The sequence below is a fragment of the Neomonachus schauinslandi genome, chromosome 2 (genome assembly GCF_002201575.2).
Source record: "Neomonachus schauinslandi chromosome 2, ASM220157v2, whole genome shotgun sequence".
Taxonomy (NCBI): domain Eukaryota; kingdom Metazoa; phylum Chordata; class Mammalia; order Carnivora; family Phocidae; genus Neomonachus; species Neomonachus schauinslandi.
This window is the reverse complement of record NC_058404.1, coordinates 120,150,841-120,172,700: the sequence shown is the minus strand read 5'-3', so window position 1 is coordinate 120,172,700 and position 21,860 is coordinate 120,150,841. Positions and strand designations below refer to the sequence as shown.

The following is a 21,860-nucleotide window of genomic DNA, read 5'->3' as shown; positions in this document are numbered from 1 at the left end:
ATGATGTTTCTTGGAATGGAATTCTTTGGCTTTACCCTGTTTATGGTTTGCTCAGTTTCTTCAGTCTGTAGGTTTATCTCTTGCTAAATCCAGGAAGTTATCAGCCATTATCTCTTTGTGTATTTTTTCATGCCCATCCTCTTTCTTCTCTCCTCCTGGGATTCTGATCACAGGAATGTTAAATCTTTTGTTATAATCTCACAGGTCCCTGACACTGTTTATTTTTTTTTTTAGTCTTCTTTGTCTCTGTTGTTGAGATTGAGTATCTTTCACTGTTCTTTCTCCAAGTTCACTGATTCTTTCCTTTGCCCCTTGCATTATGCTGTTGAGCCCATCCACAGGAGGTTTTATTTTGACGATTGTATTTTTCAGTTCTAAAAATCCCAATTGATTCTTTTTATACTTTCTATTTCTCTCCCGAAACTTTGTATTTCCTTGCTGAAGCTTTTTTAAAAAAAATTATTTCAAGAATTATTGTATTTGCTTGTTGAAGCTTTTTATCATGACTGTCTTAATATCTTTTCAGGTAATTCTAAAATCTTTGTCCTCTAGGTATTGACATTTATTGATTGTCTCTTTTTATTCAGTTAGAGATCTTCCTGGTTCTTGGTATAACCATTGATTTTCTATTAAAATGTGGACATTTTAGTTGTATTTAAGTAGAAGAAAAGGAGAAAGTACAACTACTCCATCTTCTCAGAAGTGGAATTCCATAATTCTAAATATCTTTTAAAGCAGATATTTTATATATTTTTCTCTTTTAGGAAGAAATACTTATTATAATAAAGTTGTTTATCAGGAATAACTGTATATATATATACACATATATATGTATCCTCAGATTCAGATAGAGTCATGATTTATAAATATGTATGTGAATAATTTTTTTAAAAGTACATTAATTAATCCCACATTTCCTCACATAACACTGAAAGACTTCTGGAAAAAGTTATATACTTATTTCATATGTACAAAGTTATTATTTTCTAGTATCTTTCTGTCATAGCTTAGTTTTTTCTGAATTCTTTTTCTAATATTCTTGATAGGTATAGATCTAAGCAAAAATGCATGTGTATATATGTTTATATTATTTATATATACGTAATTTTTCTTATAACCAAATACCAGTGTCAACATAATTTTATCATTTCATTCTACTCTAATTTTCACATGCTCCTTAATAACTAAAAACTTAGGATGGTTGTAAGTGTTGCTGAATAAATGTTAAGATACTCTATTTTAATCTCTTTATTTGAACAACCATTGTATCAATCTCATTAAGTATGTTTTAGGTTGCACAATTTTTTTTTAAAGATTTTATTTATTTATTTGACAGAGAAAGACACAGCGAGAGAGGGAACACAAACGGGGAGTGGGAGAGGGAGAAGCAGACTCCCCGCCGAGCAGGGAGCCCGATGCGGGACTCGATCCCGGGACTCCAGGATCATGACCTGAGCCGAAGGCAGTCGCTTAACCAACTGAGCCACCCAGGCGCCCTGCACAATTTATTTTAAGGAGAGGAAAATTTATGGCATTTTTGAATTTCAGTGTCAGTGTTTAGAAAGGATGCCTATTTGTGTCCTTGAAATTTAAAAATAAGCAGAACTGCTCATATCAGATTTTTCTAGTTAGGATATCTTCTGGGGAGAGATCCTTTGGGGATTATTTTTAATAGCCATTTCTGTGATTTTTCATATGTTTGTTTTGTGTCCTATACCATTTTTTTTTGTAGGCATAATAATAGTAATATAATTGTGAAATGGAAAATAGACGTGATTCAACTAGTTATGGTAGACTGGAATATTAAAAGGTATCTATATTCTTTCCTAATTAAATAATTGTCCACATGGTGAAGGTTTTTTTCTTCTTCTGATTTTAAAAACACTGCTACTGCATTTTTTAAATTCAGTGTTATAAGCGGTAGCATTTCTCACATTAAAGTGTCACAGTGCCCCAGGGGAAGAAATGGTACTTCTCAGATTCTTACTGGGAACTCTTGCTGTTTTGAATTCTCATCTGTGTCTCAGAATCTCAGAACTGGAAGGACTCTCAAAGGTGATCTTATGCCTAATTTATACGTGAGTGTGGTGATTCAATGACACACCAATCTGTCCACATTAAATCTTGTATACTTTGGGGAAGAAATACTAAGTCTATCTCCTCATACAGATATCATTAACTAGATAATAACCTATGCAGAACTCTCGTGGCCAATGGCACAATTTTTTTAAAAAATTTATAAACTAATGTTATGATTTTAATATTTTCATGGTCTCTTTCATTAGTTCGTGTAGCTGAGACATGTTCTTTTTTAGCTTTAGTATACAGAAAGTGTAAATATATTGCCAGTAATGTAAATAAGCCTAATTTAATCCACATAATAAACATTTCCATGTTAATTATTATAGGCCTTAAACAACTCCTTGTTTCTCACAGGATGAATTACAAACTTTTTATTATATATACAAAACACTTTTTGAAATGCTCACTTCCTTCTCTCTCATTCTTCTGCAGTTTTATGGAAATTCCTAAAATCCTTAACCAGATCATGCTTTATGATATCTCCATGGCTATATGCAATTTGTTCCTTTAGTCCACAATGCTCTTTATATGCATGGCAATCTCAGTTTAGCTCATCTCCCCTATTCAGCCTTTTCTGACCATTTCATCCTGTGTGGAATTGAGCTATCTCCCTTTTGCCTGCACTGTACTTGACCCATGAAGATTTTCTATCATAGTACCTAGAACTCAATTCATTGCCCATATGTAATTAGATGACCATGAATTTCTTGAAGGCAGAACTTATTGTTGACTCTCCTCCCTTTAAAAAAAAAAAAAATGTTCCAGAGCTAATGGCCTCACATAGTCCATAGCCATAGCATGAAGAAGATTAATGTTGTTTTTGCTTAGCATTCTACAGCTATAAGTTGAGAAGACTTTCATCATCTCTCCCCACTTTTAAGGAGGACTTTTAAAAATCCAGAGAAGCCTGAACCGCTTTATTATTTAAGGCATGCAGATTTATTGAAAGAAATAGAGTAACAAAAATGTCTTTTTTTTTTTTCAATCCAGGCATTTAATTTCTGTGGCTGTGTATTGTTAAGAAGTCTAATTTTATTTGGAAATCATACAAAAATCTTAATTAGGAACTTTTGTTCCACAAACCTCTCTCTACTTGATGGCTTTGTTGATTGGCCCACCTCCTCAGATACAGTTATCTATGTCTCAAGTCAAATTGGTCACAGTCAATAGCTCACAAAATACAATTTTAAAAGAATGCTGGGTCCGTAATGGGTTTGCCCCCGGTAGTATGAGTCTACATGGCTCATCCGAAAATGTTCAGTCTAGGGAAATAGAGTAGACATATAGTTATTCTATAGCTGGGGATAGAGGGAGACCAAGATGAATATTCTCCCTCATTTTAACATAGGAATGAAATAATCAATTTAAAACTGTACCATTTCTGATCTTTAAGTTGAAAAACCAGACTCATCATTTTATTACCTCATTTATTAAAATGTAACATGTATTTTAACAGAATTTATTTTTGAAACAAATTCCAGTGTTATCATTGATCTGCTGTAATGCTTTGTTAAAATTAGTAAATATTTAAATAAAGTTATTCACCCAGACACAAAAGCTTTTATTTATTGCATCTATTTTTCCGTTGTTTTAATAACTGACTTTTAGGGGCACCTGGGTGACTCAGTTGGTTAAGCATCTTTCTTCAGCTCAGGTCATGATCCCAGGGTCCTGCTCAGTGGGGAGTCTGCTTCTCCCGCTCTCTCTGCTCCTCCCTCAGCTCATGCTCTCTCTCTCACTCTCTCAAATAAATAAATAATTAAAAAAAAAATAACTGAGTTTTAGTCAAGCCCCTAATGTTTTGTACTTTTCAAAAGAGGTGTTAGTCTTATTAGAAATATTAACCAATATTTACTCCAGCTAATAATTTTTATTATGTTGCACTAAGATGAGTTTCTATGTAAATAATTGAACTAAGAAAAGTTTCCTTTTCATTTGAAAACAGAAAGACATTGATGAACTTGATGATATTCTTACATCCATATTCAAACATGAGATACCATATTATGAGTTTCGATCATTCCAACCTGAAATCGATCCTCAAAAAGAACGTGAGTATTTTCCAACTGCATCAATTATTCACACTGTGTAACTATTTAATAAATATTATAGCCAAGAATAGAGCTGGCTGCATTGCTGATTAAATGTTTTAGACAATTTTCATCCCCTGGCAAGAGAGCACATTTGTAACAAACTTCTAAAGGTCCATTTGATAAATTGTTTTATCTTAAGCCCTAAAAATGTGCCTAACTTTTAAAATCAGCAAACCTGCTTCCTGATTTTTATTCTAAGGAAATTTTTGGACAATTGGTAATAGAGATTGTTGATCATAGCTTTGTTTATAATTAGCGAAAGTAGAAATAACATAATCTTCCAAGCCTAGGTAATTGATTAAATAAATTTTGGCACATCCATTAATGCAACCATCATAAACAAATTTTATTATGAATTGATTTGTTGGCTGGAGTGATGCTTTGATATATGCTTAATTGAATAAAAGCAGAGTACATAGTAGTCGATTGAGTGTGATCTGCTTAAAACAGTACATGGGTTTAATAGTATATATGTATATATATGTATACACATATTATATATGTAAAATAGTATATATAGCTTATATATATAAATATATATGTATTTATTTGTGTGTGTATATATATATGGTCTGGACAGACATGTACCTGTTAACAATAGTTATGCAATTTCAGGTATTACATCTTTTTTTCATTTTACTTAATCTGTGTTGTCTACAATGACTGTGGGGTTTTTTTGTTTTTATTTTTTTGTTTTTTTTTAAGATTTTATTTATTTTTGAGAGAGAGATTGAGAGAGAATACGAGCCAGGGCAGGGGCAGAGGGAGAAGCAGACTCCTTGCTGAGCAGGGAGCCCGTTGCAGGACTCAATTCTAGGACCCCAGGATCATGACCTGAGCCGAAGGCAGATGCTTAACGATTGAGCCACCCAGGCGCCCTACAATGACTGTGTTATTTGTGTCATAAAAAGAAATATATAGAGCTCCTGGGTGCCTCAGTCATTAAGCGTCTGCCTTTGGCTCAGGTCATGATCCCAGGGTCCTGGGATCGAGTCCCACATCAGGCTCCTTGCTCAGCGGGAAGCCTGCTTCTCCCTCTCCCTCTGTCTGCTGCTCCCCCTGCTTGTGCTCTCCCTTTCTCTCTGTCAAATAAATAAAATCTTAAAAAAAAGAAATATATACGTATCAAGAAAAATTATAGAGGAGCTACTACAAGAAAAATCATACCTCTAAATTTTGAGCTCAGCAGTATATTTTCAAAATTGCCTGTTCCTACATAGTTTGTTGACAGACTGTTTATAATTTGCTTATATGCCCACCATGCGCCAAACACTATGATAGAGACGTAATGGTGAGTAAGACAGGCATGAAGCTAAAGAATATGAGAGGTCGACTATAGGTATACTCTAGGACTATTTAGCAGAGGCTTGTTCTGTAGAGTTTCTATGCTATTTCAAGCAGTTTTATCCTCAGGCTGGCAAGCCTCAGGGAAGCAGGAAGAAAAGAGTAGGAGTCTAAAGTCATAGCCAATTGTGATTTACCTAGATATTCAAGAACCTGTAAGATGTTTACATTATGAATTTACATTATGTGGAAAGGTTAATAATGGGCTAGTTTTGAATAAGGAATCCGGTGAGAGTGGTAAAAACTTACTTTATTTCCCATATACATTTTAACAATATATAACTCACTAAGGTTAGACATTAAGTTAGGCTAGAAAAGGAACATAGCGTGATTTCTCACTGGAGACACTCATCATTTGATTGGAAAACAAGATAATATATAAGTCATAATAGAAAGAAACAATGTACTAAACTCTATGGAATTGATTATATCATAAATAGAATTTTAGAGAAAAGCTATGTTATTTTTCAGGCTGTGCTTCGTAAAGGAGGTAGGATTTTACCTGGGTCTTGAATGATGTGTTCCAATAAGGAAAGAGAAAGGAAACAGGAATTCTAGGCAGGAGAATGTGCATGGAAAGGTATGAGGATGGAATTATGACACAATTTTTCAAATTCTTCAGCATTGCATTTATTTAGGTTTTTGGTAGGAGAATTGTGGAATTGGAGAGAATGGAATGGTCTCTAATTTATATGGGTTAAGAATTCTAGCTAAGTTTAAAAGTGCTTCTCAGTATCTTATTTAGGTTATAGAATGTGAATGTTAAAGTTGGAAAGGATGGAAAAGTTCTGGTCCCTTGTTTTCATAGAAAAAGAATTCTGGATGTGTTCCTGATACTGTGGATAGAGTTAAGCTTCTGCTTTTCTAACAAACTTCCAGGTAAAGCTGATGCTTGCCAGTCTCAGATCTTTCACTGAGTATCAAATATTTAGATCAGTGGTTCTCAAACTTGGTGCATATTATAATTAGCTGCGGAGCTTTTAGAACATTTGATGCCTAACTGCCCCCCCCACCCAGTAATGAAGAATCTGCTCTCAGTACTTTTTTAAAGTTTTCCAGGTGATTCCAATGGGCAGCCACATTTATCAGCCCCTTGTTTCTTCAACATATTACAGATTTCTACAGCAAAATAATTCATCTTCGTACTGATCTTTGGCATAGAGAAAATACCATTCTCTCTTTACAAAGGTTAGAAAATAAGTAACATATAAAAGTTTTGAACCATTACTAGAATTTAATGATCATTACGTGTTTGGAAAAGATTTTTATAAAACAATTACATTTTTAAAAAGAAGCTAAAAATGGAAAGTTCAATATAATCTAGGTAATTCATTCAGAAACCTCATTGCTGGGTATTGTTAGATGACAGATGCTATTAAACTAAACCTGTAACAGAAGCAAACAACCCTCATAACTTCAGGCTTTCACCCCTAGTGGAAGTACAGAATAACAAAATACAAATCACAGAACAAAAATACACAAGATAGACATGAATATGACTGAACTCATGTTTTACTTGCCTCCTTGACCTCATAATCCTGAATCAGTGTCAGCTTCAAAAAGCTGGTCTTTCAGACCTTGCACCTGTATTTTCATAGTGTTCAAGTTAAATTGATGATAACATTTGAGAGGCCTTTACACACAAAGTGGAATTAATTGAGCAAGAGAATTTGAGTTGTTAAGGAAGTTCTATAGAAACATTTCTAGAGATGCACTGAGAGGTAGGTTCAGCAAACAGTGAATCGGGTATAGTTCCAGATATCTCTCCCTGAAGACAGTTCTACAATTGTTTGGTGAACTGTTTTATGTATTAAATATTTATTATTTATTACTCTATATTTTAGCTGAAATAAATTGGAGGTTAGGACACTGTGGAGAAGATAGTCATAAGGAATTGGTAGGGTATATTTGGGTATTGACCTACCCTAAGGGTGAGCCATGGAATTACATACCAATACCTATGGTTCTTTAAAAATATGATGCTAAATGCTATATTAATCAAAACTGTTATATCATTATTCCATACTCTTTTCTTTTCAAGTTGACTTTGGTAAATTCTGGGTTTAGTTCCCTGTCACTTCATTTATAATAAGTAAAATGCTGTTCCATGTCATTATGCCGTGGCCATTTTCACTCCTGTCTACGAATAAGTTTCCTCATTTGGCTTTTTTTCCCCCAGGCAAGCAGCGTTGGGGTGCAGCATTATAGAGATAAGATAGAAATTATATAAGAAACCATATCTACTTTAGTGTTCTCTTACCCTATAATGCTTTATCGTTGATTTAAAAATAATATTTCCACTGATAAGAATTTTCCATAGGAAAAAATTCTCCCTAGGAGTAGAATAATAAAAGGTTTCTAAAAGAACTTGATAATGTTCGTGGAATGTAGGACTTTTGAACACAACAGTCATAGAAATAATTCATGAACAACTTTCCAGTATGTGACTCACTGGGGACTGTGAAATCAATACAGGGTATTTTAACAGGCAGTTTTCTACTGATACACAAGATACTAGAATAAGGAGTATCAGAGTACATTCCTTAAAGTAAGCGTGAGTGTGATTTTTGAGCAAATTCTGTTTTGGTTGTTGATTTATGTATAATGGTGTGGGCCACTGTGAACTCGGTTTGAAGGTAGAGAGCTCAGTTGCCAGACACCACTGCCTTAATTAGCCCCTCTGCAGCTCTCCCCTGTTCCGAGTTTCAAGCCCTCTTCTGCCGAGTCTTGGGAAAGTCTTGCAGCACGTACATGAATTTCCCCAACTTCAGAACCCTTCCAAAGACTGGGGTAATGAAGAGAATCTCCGATCATGGGTAGGAAGAAAATAAAAAGCTTGGCTTGTTTTTAAAAGAGGCTACACAGTGGCTGGTTCAATCACCAATGGCAGTTATTGCTCATGAAAAAGGAAACTAGGTTACTTGGAGGCAGATTATTTACCTTCACCCAGGAAAGAGTACTGGCTTAATTGAGCCCATCCCAGTTTTTAGTTTATGTCAAAACGTATGCATTTACAACAAGTAGCAATATCTTAATCTAACAGAAGACCATATACACTCACTAGTGACAACTCAAAGTATTAACTAGGAATATGTTATCTCCATATACATCTACAAAATGTAGAGCATATAACTGAATATTTAGTACCATTGTAGTTGTCACTGTAGCTGTAAAATTTGTCTTAAATTTGTATTATGTCTAGGTTCACAGAAAATAGCTCATTTACCAAGTAGAGGAGAACCAAATCCTCTTGGGTTGTCTCTTTTTATATCATCAAATAATTTGAACATGCAGAAAAATATAGGGAACAACACAAAAAACACCCTTGTATCCATCACCTAGCTTTGCCAGATCTTAACATTTTGTCACATTTGCTTCAGATCTATTATTATAGCTCTATATGGAAAGAGGAGTTTCTGCAATCTTTTATTCTTTATAAACTTTATATATACAGTTGAATTTTTCTACATTTCCCTCTTTGATTCCACACACTTGAAAAGGAACTACTTTAATTAAATTTCTTTTATTTTTTATTTTTATTTTTTTTTAAAGATTTTATTTATTTATTTATTTGAGAGAGAGAGAATGAGAGCACATGAGAGGGGGGAGGGTCAGAGGGAGAAGCAGACTCCCTGCGGAGCAGGTAGCCGGATGCGGGACTCGATCCCGGAACTCCAGGATCATGACCTGAGCCGAAGGCAGTCGCCTAACCAACTGAGCCACCCAGGCGCCCTAAATTTCTTTTTTTAAATTAAGCTTCTTGATGATCATTTCCGTGCAGTTCATCTTTTTTATACATACGTTTGTTTCCATAGTTTACATATACTGTTGTACGATTTTGTGTATTTCATGTAAATGATAACCACATTTTTTTTTCCTTCAACTTACCATTTTTTGCCCAATATAATTTTTTTTCTATTTATACATATATATGTAGATCTAGGTCATTTATTTGAAATATTTTATAGCATTATATTGTTTGATTATATCCCAATATGTATCTGTTTCCTATTAATAGATAATAATGTTTCCAAATTATTTATCATTGAAATTAATGCTGCAGTCAACATTCTTACATATGATTTCCTATGCATATGTGTGATAATTTCTCAGGAGACAAAATTACCACTACAATTTCTGAGTTAAACAGGTAGGTACTCATTCTATAGTGGCAGATATTTGCAAACTTCTGTGGAAAATATTTGTACCAATTTATAATTCCACTAGCAGTGTTGTGCCATTGCTCCACATCTTTTCTATATTAAGAATTGTGGGGCGCCTGGGTGGCTCAGTTGGTTAAGCGACTGCCTTCGGTCAGGTCATGATCCTGGAGTCCCGGGATCGAGTCCCGCATCGGGCTCCCTGCTGGGCAGGGGGTCTGCTTCCCCCTCTGCCCTCTTCCCTCTCGTACTCTCTGTCTCTCATTCTCTCTCTCGCAAATAAATAAATAAATTCTTTTAAAAAAGAGAGAGACTTGGGCACCTGGGTGGCTCAGTTGGTTAAGCGACTGCCTTCGGCTCAGGTCATGATCCTGGAGTCCCGGAATCGAGTCCCGTATCGGGCTCCCTGCTCAGCAGGGGGTCTGCTTCTCCCTCTGCCCTCTTCCCTCTCGTACTCTCTGTCTCTCATTCTCTCTCTCGCAAATAAATAAATAAATTCTTTAAAAAAAAAAAAAAAGAATTGTGAGGGAGTTTATTTTAGCCATCTGACAGGTGTGAAATGATATCTCAGTCTTTAATTAATATTGTTATTGATATAGTGGTGAATCTTTTCTTTTGTTTATTTACAATTTTCTTTTTCTTCAGTGAATTTCTATTTAATAGACTTCATGTATTTCTATTGGTTGCTGTCTTTTTCTTATTGAATTTGAGATTTTTTTCTTTTTCAGTTTATATTCTTTATAGTAGCTATTTGCTAGTTTTATACATTGCAAATATCTACTTATTTGGTTGCTTGTTTTTTAGTTTATATGGTATTTTATGTAGGCATATAATTAAGTTCATTATAAAATTGGTATCTATTAGAACTCATCCCCACCTCATTCTTAAAATTATCTTTGCTCTTCTTCCTCCTTTATTTGTTCTTTGATATTTAGGATCAGCTCGTCAAATTCTATTAAAAACTCTAATAAAGGGGTCAGTTAGGTGGCTGTCTTTGGCTCAGGTTGATTCCATGGTCCTGGGATCAAGCCCCACGTGGGGCTCTCGCTCAGTGGGGAGTCAGCTTCTCCCTCTGCCCCTCCCTCCACTCATGGTCTTCCTCGCTCTCTCTTTCTCTCAAATAAATAAATAAAATCTTAAAAAAAACTCTAATAAAATTGAAATAAAGTTATAGATTAATTTGATAAAAATTGCCACTTTTATCATACTTAACTCTCTCTGGCCATAAGCTGATAGTTTATTTATTTGGGTCTTTTTATTATATCTTCCAAAAAATATTATATTTTTATAAAATTCTTAAAAACTTTTGTTAGATTTATTTCTGATTATTTTATGGCTTGATGCCATCAAAATTATTGCTTTAAAATTATGATTTTTAATTATTTTTGACTGTTCCTTTCCTTGTTACCTATGGGATTGAGCCATGAATCTTATAACATATTATAGCTCTATATGGAAAGAGGAGTTTCTGCAAATGAGGAATTACTATTCTTACTCCCTGAAAAGAAAATTAGGAATAGGTAGAATCAATATCAGGGATATTTTACAAAAACATTTTAAATTAAATATCTTCCCAAAATATAAATTTTGTAAAACATGAAGTTGTATGGACCTTTTCAGTTTTCTTTTTTAAAATTTAATTATTTTATTTGAGCATAGTTGACACACAATGTCACATTAGTTTCAGGTGTACAACATAATGATTCAACAAGTTTGTACATTATGCTGTGTTCACAAGTGTAGCTACCATCTGTCTGGATACATTGCTATTACAATACACTGACTATATTCCTTATGCTATGCCATATTCATTCCATAACTTGGAAACTTCTATTCATTTTCATTTTAAATCACTTGAGAAGAAAATCAAAAGCAATGAAAAAAATCAGTCTGAAAGGAAAATAAATGGTCAAGATTATTCCTTATTCTGGGATAAGAAGTAATAGATGCAGTCATGTAAACTCATTTTAAATTAGTTACAAACACATCACTGTTTAGTAAATACACTAAATTAGGGACAGATTTACACATAACACACTATCAAAACATGAAGTGTTTGAGTAAATTGGAGATTTGGTATGTAAATTGACTGTAAAATTACAGATTTTTCCACTTCATTTTCTTGGTAACTCAATCTACAGGTATATAGATTTTCACATCTTCTACCAAGGACATTCTTTAGCATATTCTCAAGTTAATTTCATGAACTGATGGTTCACTTTGTATCAAATAATAATAAAATAAAACAACCACTTTGAATCCTTTAAAATGTTTTCCATTTGAATAACCAAAAAAAAAAAAGAGTTATTCCTTTAGTATTATACTACTCGTATTCACTTTTACAGTGTTTCTTTGAAGATTCTATATTTCTCCTGGTGAGAAGTTTGAAAAGGTATACTTATAAGCATCATAACTGTGATTGGAGAATGTACATTTTTTTGAAAGCAAAAAAGATAATGTTTATACCTGGGCCAAAATTTGGCCTTCCCCACACATGAATTATTCCCCAGACAAGGAAGTACCTCTGGCCTTGAGTCCATAGAGAGCATAGGTAAGAAAGAACGGTATGTCCTACAGAATCAAAGAAAGCTCCCTGGCCTCAGGCTATATCCTAACATTGTGAAGATAGGCAATATGCTATGTGGAGTCCAGCAACCATTTATGAATGGTCAGCCCTTCACATTTCAACAACATTTGTAATTCTTTCCTCGTTATGCCCATTTCCCTTTTTTTAATTTTTATTTTATTATGTTATGTTAGTAACCATACAATACATCATTAGTTTTTGATGTGGTGATCCACGATCCATTGTTTTTGTGTAACACCCAGTGCTCCATGCAGTATGTGCCCTCCTTAATACCCATCAACGGGCTAACCCATCTCCTCTCCCCCCTCCCCTCTAAAACCCTGTTTGTTTCTCAGAGTCCATAGTCTCTCATGGTTCATCTCTCCCTCCAATTCCACCCCCCCTTTTTTCCCTTCTCCTAATGTCCTCCATGCTATTCCTTATGTTCCACAAATAAGTGAAACCATATGATAATTGACATTCTCTGCTTGACTTATTTCACTTAGCATAATCTCCTCCAGTCCCATCCATGTTGATGTAAAAGTTGGGTATTCATCCTTTCTGATGGCTGAGTAATATTCCATTGTATATATGGACCACATCTTCTTTATCCATTCGTCTGTTGAAGGGCATCTCAGCTCTTTCTACAGTTGGCTATTGCGGACATTGCTGCCTTGAACATTGGGGTGCATATGGCCCTTCTTTTCACTACATCTGTGTCTTTGTGGTAAATACCCTGTAGTGCAATTGCTGGGTCATAGGGAAGCTCTATTTTTAAATTTTTGAGGAACCTCCACACTGTTTTCCAAAGTGGCTGTACCAACTTGCATTCCCACCAACAGTGTAAGAGGGTTCCCCTTTCTCCACAACCTCTCCAACATTTGTTGTTTCTTTCCCTGTCCATTTTTGCCATTCTAACTGGTGTAAGGTGGTATCTCGATGTAGTTTTGATTTGGATTTCTCTGATGGCTAATGATGATGAATATTTTTTCATGTGTCTGTTAGCCATTTGTATGTCTTCAGAGAAGTGTCTTTTCATATCTTCTGCCCACTTTTTGACTTGATTATTTGTTTTTTGGGTGTTGAGTTTGAGAAGTTCTTTATAGATCTTGGGTACCAGCCCTTTATCTGTAGTGTCATTTGCAAATACCTTCTCCCATTCTGCGGGTTGCCTCTTTGTTTTGTTGACTGTTTCCTTTGCTGTGCAGAGCTTTTTATCTTGATGAGGTCCCAAAAGTTAATTTTTGCTTTTGTTTCACTAGCTTTTGGAGATTTATCTTGAAAGGAGTTGCTGTGGGCAATGTCAGAGAGGTAAGCTACTGCCTATGTTCTCCTCTAGGATTTTGATGGATTCCTGTCTCACATTGAGGTCTTTCATCCACTTTGAGTTTATCTTTGTGTATGGTGTTAGAGAATGGTCGAATTTCATTCTTCTGCATGTGGCTGTCCAATTTTCCCAGCACCATTTATTGAAGAGACTGTCTTTTTTCCATTGCATGTTTTTTCCTGCTTTGTCAAAGATTATTTGACCATAGAGTTGAGGGTCCATATCTGGGTTCTCTATTCTGTTCCATTGGTGTATGTGTCTGTTTTTGTGCCAGTACCATGCTGTCTTGGCGATCACAGCTTTGTAATATAGCTTGAAATCGGGCAACGTGATGCCCCCAGCTTTGTTTTTCTTTTTCAACATTTCCTTGGCAATTCGGGGTCTTTTCTGATTCCATACAAATTTTAGGATTGTTTGTTCCAGCACTATGAAAAATGTCATTGGAATTTTGATCGGGATGGCATTGAAGGTATAGATTGCTCTGGGTAGCATAGATATTTTAACAATGTTTATTCTTCCGATCCATGAGCATGGAATATTTTTCCATCTTTTTGTGTCTTCTTCAATTTCTTTCATGAATGTTCTGTAGTTCCTAGAGTATAGATCCTTTACCTCTTTGGTTAGGTTTATTCCGAGGTATCTTATGGTTTTTGGTGCTATTGTAAATGGAATCATTTCTCTAATTTCTCTTTCTACAGTTGCGTTGTTAGTGTATAAGAAAGCAACTGATTTCTGTGCATTGATTTTGTATCCTGCCACATTACTGAATTGCTGGATGAGTTCTAGTAATTTGGGGGTGGAGTCTTTTGGGTTTTCCACATAAAGTATCATGTCATCTGCGAAAAGAGAGAGTTTGACTTCTTCTTTGCCAATTTAAATACATTTTATTTCTTTTTGTTGTCTGATTGCTGTTGCTAGGACTTCTAGTACTATGTTGAACAATAGTGGCAAGAGTGGGCATCCTTGACGTGTTCCTGATCTTAAGGGAAAGGCTCTCAGCCTTTCCCCATTGAGGATGATATTCGCTGTGGGTTTTTCATAGATGGGTTTTATGAGCTTGAGGAATGTTCCCTCTATCCCTATACTCTGAAGAGTTTTAATCAGGAAAGGATGTTGTATTTTGTCAAATGCTTTTTCTGCATCAATTGAGAGGACCATATGGTTCTTCTCCCTCCTCTTATTAATGTGTTCTATCACATTGATTGATTTGCGAATGTTGAACCACCCTTGCATCACGGGGATAAATCCCACTTGGTCATGGTGGATGATTCTTTTAATGTATTGTTGGATCCCATTAGCTAGGATTTTGTTGAGGATTTTGGCATCCATATTCATCAGGGATATCGGTCTGAAATTCTCCTTTTTGATGGGGTCTTTGCCTGGTTTGGGGATTAAGGTAATGCTGGCCTCATAGAAAGGGTTTGGAAGTTTTCCTTCTGTTTCTATTTTTTGAAACAGCTTCAGTAGAATAAGTATTATTTCTTCTTTGAATGTTTGGTAGAATTCCCCAGGGAATCCATCAGGCCCTGGACTCTTGTTTTTTGGGAGGTTTTTGATCACTGCTTCAATCTCGTTACTGGTTATTGGCCTATTCAGGTTGTCAATTTCTTCCTATTTCAGTCTTGGCAGCTTATAGGTTTCCAGGAAGGCCTCCACTTCATCCAGATTGCTCAGGTTATTGGCATATAGTTGTTGATAATAATTTCTAATAATTGTTTCTATTTCCTTGGTGTTAGTCGTGATCTCTCCCCTTTCATTCATAATTTTATTAATTTGGGTCCTTTCTCTTTTCTTTTGGATAAGTCTGGCCAGTGGTTTATCGATCTTATTAATTCTTTCAAAGAACCAACTTCTAGTTTCGTTGATCTGATCTACTGTGTTTCTGGTTTCTAATTCATTGATTTCTGCTCTAATTTTAATCATTTCTCTTCTAATGTGTGGCTTAGGCATCGTTTGTTGCTTTTTCTCTAGTTCTTTAAGGTGTAGAGTTAGTTCATGAATTCGGGATTTTTCTATTTTTTTGAGTGAGGCTTGGATGGCTATGTATTTCCCCCTTAGGACCGCCTTTGCAGTATCCCTTGGTTTTGGACCAATGTGTTTTCGTTCTCATTGATTTCCATGAATTGTTTAAGTTCTTCTTTGATTTCCTGGTTGACCCAAACATTCTTGAGCAGAGTGACCTTTAGCTTCCAAGTGTTTGAATTTCCGCCAAATTTTTTCTTGTGATTGAGTTCCAATTTTAAAGCATTGTGGTCTGAGAATATGTAGGAAATAATCTCAATCTTTTGGTATCGGTTGAGACCTGATTTGTGACCCAGGTCCATCTGGTCCAGTGTATCATTCAAAACTCTTGTTTCCTTGTTGATTTTCTGCTTAGATGATCTGTCCATTGCTGAGAGTGGAGTATTGAGGTCTCCTACAATTAATGTATTATTATCAATATGACTCTTTATTTTGGTTAACAGTTGGCTTATGTAGATGGCTGCTCCCATGTTGGGGGCATAATATTTACAATTGTTAGATCTTCTTGTTGGATAGACCCTTTAAGAATGATATAGTGTCTTTCTGTGTCTCTAACTACAGACTTTAGTTTAAAATCTAATTTGTCTGATATAAGAATTGCTACCCCAGCTTTCTTTTGAGGTCCGCTGGCATGGAAGATGGATCTCCATCCCTTCACTTTCAGTCCGGATGTATCTTTAGGTTCAAAATGAGTCTCTGGTAGGCAGCATATAGATGGGTCCTGTCTTTTTATCCAATCTGCAACCCTGTGCCGTTTTATGGGAGCATTTAGGCCATTCACGTTGAGAGTGATTACTGAAAGATATTAATTAATTGTCATCGTGTTGCCTGTGAAGACATTGTTTTTATAGATTGTCCCTGTAAATTTCTGTTGTATATCACTCTTGGGGTCTTTCTCCTTTTATAGAGCCCCCCTTAATATTTCTTGCAGGGCCGACTTAGTGGTCACATATTCTTTCAGTTTCTGCTGGTCGTGGAAGCTCTGCATCTCTCCATCCATTCTAAATGACAGCCTTGCCGGATAAAGTATTCTTGGCTGCATGTTCTTCTCATTTAGTACCCTGAATATGTCTTTCCAGGCCTTTCTGGCTTGCCAGGTCTCTATTGATAGGTCTAACGTTATTCTGATGTTCCTCCCTCTGTATGTAAGGAATCTCTTCCCCCTAACTGCCCTTAGGATGGTTTCCTTGGTTCTAGGATTTGCAAGTTTTACTATTATATGCCGGGGTGTTGGCCTGTTTTCCTTGATCTTGGGAGGGGTCCTCTCTGCCTCTAGGACATGAATGTTTGTTTCATTCCCCAGATTAGGGAAGTTCTCAGCTATGATTTGCTCAAATACATCTTCTCGTCCTCTCTCTCTCTCCACTCCCTCCGGGATTCCAATTATTCTGACATTGGAATGCTTCATAATGTCATTTATTTCTCTGTTTCTATTTTCATGGATTCTGAGTTGTTTTTCCCTGGCCTCCTCTTTTCCCTTTTTATCTATTATATTGTCTTCCAGGTCACTTATTCGTTCTTCTGCCTCATTTACCCTAGCTGTTAGATTATCTAGATTGGATTGGATCTCACTGATAGCATTTTTAAGTTCTGCCAATTCAGCTTTCATTTCTGTCCTTAGAGACTTTATGTTGCCATTAATTGATTTCTCCATTCCAGCCATTGTCTTCACAATTGCTAGCCTGAATTCCATCTCCGACATCTTGGTTATATCTGCATCCATTTGTAAATCTGCAGCATAAGTCATAATCTCTGAGTCTTTTCTATTTTGGGGGTTCCTCCTCCTAGTCATTCTGTTGATGGGTGTTTGAGGGAATGTATAGAGTCCAAATTATTGACCAGAACCCAAGCAAGATGCACCTGTTTTCTTGGGACCTTAGGGTTGCTGGCCTCTTGTTTCCCCAGCCTGTCTTCTGGGGGAGGGGCCTGCCTTGCTGTTACTCAGACAATGCTGTTTGGGCAGAGTTGCCCTGCCCCCCTGTGGTGGGGGATGGGCTCAGCGGGAATCAGTGTTTGGGGCTTTTGTTCTCTGGCTGCTTTCCCTGGCAGCTTTCTGCGTCTCTTCTGCGAGTCAGAGCAGAAGAGACCATTTCCCATCCTCTGCCTCAGAGCAGAGAGATCGCAGTCTGTTCTTCAGTGAGCTCTCCAGGCCACACCATCTCCGTTTCTGTCCATGCTGCTATAAACTGCAGCGACCTGGGTTGTGAGCCCATCCGCAGTGCTCCCAGTCCTGCCTCCAGGTTGGGGCACGTCTCTGCCCTTTGTCTCCAGCCGCTCCCAGTTCGCACCCCCGACCCACCACTCTGCCCCTGGGGGCTGCCGTAAAGTCCTTTCCCCAATGCTACCGGTCTGCGAGTCTGTGTCTGTCCGCAGCGCATGAGGCTGTCACTCACTGGTGGTGTAGAATTCCCACGGCCAGGCTCCCTCCTGCTGCTGTTTATCCTCCGTTATCTGCCCGCAGAATCACGGTTCCCCGGCTTCATACTTCAAAACCAACCACCTGCAATATTCTGTTTGTAGAGATCCAGATCTTCTTACATCTCAGGCTGGTTTTGTGGGTGCTCAGAATGGTCTGATAGATATCCAGCTCAATTCCGGGGACCAGTTGAAATAGGGTCCCCTACTCCTCTGCCATCTTTCCTTCATTATGCCCATTTCCATTAAATAACAACACATATGGTGTAATAATTGAGAAGTCTCTAAATTATAGATAAAAAGATGAGCCTGCAAATGTATATTTTCTGCCACTTAAGAGAACTTTGATATAAAAGATTCTATTAAGCAATTTTATTTGTTCATCCATATTAGAAGTGTAAACAAAGTGCCAGATACTCTCCTAGGTACTCCGAGGTTGCCATTGTACAAAAGTCTGTCTTCGTGGAACTCTTATTTTAATGAGGGCAACAGAATAAGCAATTAAACAGCAACCAAATAAACAAGATATTGTTTTAAATAGTAATTCTGGTTTTGAGAAAAATAAAACAAAGTGGGGAGGTAGAAAGTTGGGAGGTGATGAGATGTCATGCAAAGATTATAATATGGTTTGGTATTATCTACATGTTAGAAATAGTATCTTGCTGCTACGCAGAGAAGAGATTATAGCTGTGTAAGAATGGAAGCAGTGACACTGGACTGGAGGCCATTCTGGTGATCTTGGGAGGGATGTGATGATGGCTATCACCTGGTGGGGGCAGTGGAGGTAATGACATGTGCCTCTACTTGGTAGATATTTGAAGGTAAAGATGGTAGGACTTGCTTACAGATTGTCAAAAGCCCAGGAATGAGGTCATCGTGGTATTCACAGCCATTGCCTGGATGAGACCACTCTGTAGAGAGGGTAGTTCAGAGCAAAGTTCTGAGTCCTGGGCAATGCAATATTTAGAGGCCTGGAAGAGAAATTTCCATAAAAGGAGACTGAGATGGATCACTCGCTGAAGTAGGAGTGTGGTGTCTTGAGAGCAAGTAAAGAAAATGTTTCTGAGAAGAAGAAGTGATCAACCATGTCTTATCCTACTACCAAAAGTAGGAGTGGGAAAATGCCACATAATAATTCGTGATTTACAAAATCATTCTCTAATGCCCAAAATGTCCCCCCAGTGGATCTAGGTATTCCTCAACTCTTTGCACCAAAAATATCACTTGGCCTATCAGTTTCTCCTGAAAGTCTGTATCGATAGATAGTATCTGTAGAGCAAATAATGGACAGATTAAGAATTATAGTTTTTTTTGTTTCGTTTTTTTTTTACATTTTTAAATTTTATTATGTTATGTTAATCACCATATATTACATCATTAGTTTTTGATGTAGTGTTCCATGATTCATTGTTTGTGTATAACACCCAGTGCTCCATTCAGTACATGCCTTCTTTAATACCCATCACCAGGCTAACCCATCCCCCCACCTCCCTCCCCTCTAGAACCCTCAGTTTGTTTCTCAGAGTCCATAGTCTCTCATGATTCGTCTGCTCCTCCGATTTCCCCCCCTTCATTTTTCCCTTCCTACTATCTTCTTTTTTTTTTTTTTAACACATAATGTATTATTTGTTTCAGAGGTACAGGTCTTTGAGTAACTCCCCAAGACCCCAAAATTCTGTAAAAAAATCTAAAAGTAGTTGGAAATGCAGACTGATTCAAAGAAAGCAAGTTGTTAACAAGTGAAATAAAGTGCTAGAGAAGACACAGAGAAGAGGATTATGTAAAGTTTCAATTAACTGCCTCTCAGGTTCATTTTCCATTGTAGTAAACCTGAATTTCATTTGTTATGTGCCCTTCCCCCCATTTTAAGCATCTCCAAAGTTGAAAGATGTGTTCATATATACACACATTGGGATAAAATATGAATAGAAGCCTACAGGACAAAATGATGAACAGAGCAGTGTAATATACAAGGGACAGTCTAGCAGATAAGTAAAAAAAAAAATGTAACAGATTAGGCTGAGAATCCAAACTGTCTGGCAACAGCAAGGTTAACAGCACATGATAGAGAACAGGTGAGGCCTGAAAGCTAAAGCAGTAGGCTGCTTTGTGTCCAGCTACTTTCATAGCATTCCTATCCTGAGAGCCAGTTTCTGACTTGGCTCATTCTGGAAGCCAGAAAGGTGAGCTGGAATGGCAAAAGTTGTATCCTTATGGAATAAATTGTTGACAATAATGAGAATCTGGGAAATAAGCATGACCTCTACCCATGATATCTGACTATAAGAAATTATATCCTTTGTGCTCATTTTCCACAGAATCTGAATGGAGATTACCTCTGTAAGAATATAATGTGTGATGTTTGGTTGAAATATTGTTTCTAACAGTGTTTATTTCTCAGATTGTTGTAAGACTGTGTATTTCTCCAGGAAATAAATAAAGAAAAATATATTTTAGCATTAAATTTTCTCTTCGATTGTAGTCTTTTCCATTGACGACACAAAATGATATTTTAAAATTTGTGAAGCAGGGGTGCCTGGTTGGCTCAGTCAGCTGGACATCCGACTCTTGGTTTTGCTTGGTCATGGTCTCAGGGTCCCAGGATTGAGCCCCACATCAGGCTCCATTGGGCTCTGTGCTCAGTGCAGAGTCTGGTTGTCCCTCTCCCTCCCCCTTTGCCCCTTCCCCCGCCCTCTCTCTCTTTCTCTCTCTCTAAAATACATACATACATACATACATAAAGTCTTTTTAAAAATTAAAAAAAAAAAGTAAGCCATGACAGAAGAGGAAATCTCTTGGAGAAACAGTGAATAGAATGGAGAAAAAGTCTACCCCAGATATACTTTGTATACTTTGCAGTTTTATTAGCTCTCTGTGAGGTTAATCTCAGTTTTCTGGCTATCCACTCTTGCTTAATTATTTGAACCAAGCCGCATTCTTTCTTGTATTTAGCATTTTGCTCTTAAACTTTGGTGGACATCAGAATTACTTGGAAGATTTGTTAAAACTCAGTTTGCTGGACCTTCTCAGAATTTTTGATACCGTAGGTCTGGGATGGGCCCAGGGATTTTACATTTCTCACAAATTCATAGATGATATTGATGCTATTGGTCTGTGAGTCACCAGTAAAAACCACTGAGTAAACACAGCAGTAATGGGTGGTACTGTTATATACATAAATAAAATTGACATGAATAAAATTAAAGTCAAGATAATGTATTTATTTTTATTTTATCAGCTGTGTTCCGGGATTTAAAGGATAGCTGCAGAATGAAGTAATCTTAGAGTGCTTATCGAAAACATGTATGTTTTGTGTATATATCATTAAAAAAAACCCAAAAATCCCTCATGAATTCTTAGAAGTTTAATAGACTCTATTCTAGGTACTCCTCCAGATACTGAGGGAAGGCAGAAGAATATGAGATAAATAAAATACAACACAGTGATACAGTGCCACTGTATCATTTTATTTTTTTTAAGATTTTATTTATTTGAGAGTAAGAGAGATCATGAGCAGGGGGAAGGGTAGAGGGAGAAGCAGACTTCCCACTGAGCAAGGAGCCCAATGTGGGGCTCCATCCCAGGACCCTGAGATCACGACCTGAGCCGAAGGCAGACGCTTAACCGACTGAGCCACCCAGGCACCTGCACTTTACTTACTTTAACTCATTTAATTCCTCATAAGAATCCCATGGAAAGTACTATTTTTAATTTCTGCTTTACAGATGAGACATTGTATCACTTGCCCGAATAGTGGCAGAGCTGGGATTTGGATCCAGAGAGCCCAGCTGAGGTGGCCACATTACTAACCACTCAATGACTGCAACCCTGTATACACTGTGATGAGCTAT

At 36.7% G+C, this 21,860-nt stretch overlaps 1 protein-coding gene across 1 annotated transcript in view; it reads left to right on the top strand.

The window, feature by feature from the left end:
• The window catches only part of BANK1 (B cell scaffold protein with ankyrin repeats 1), a 270,561-nt gene that overhangs the window by 81,148 nt on the left and 167,553 nt on the right, over window positions 1-21,860 (top strand). The window contains 1 exon segment of the mRNA XM_021680373.2: window positions 4,028-4,133. Within this exon segment, the coding sequence (XP_021536048.2) occupies window positions 4,028-4,133 (106 nt within the window).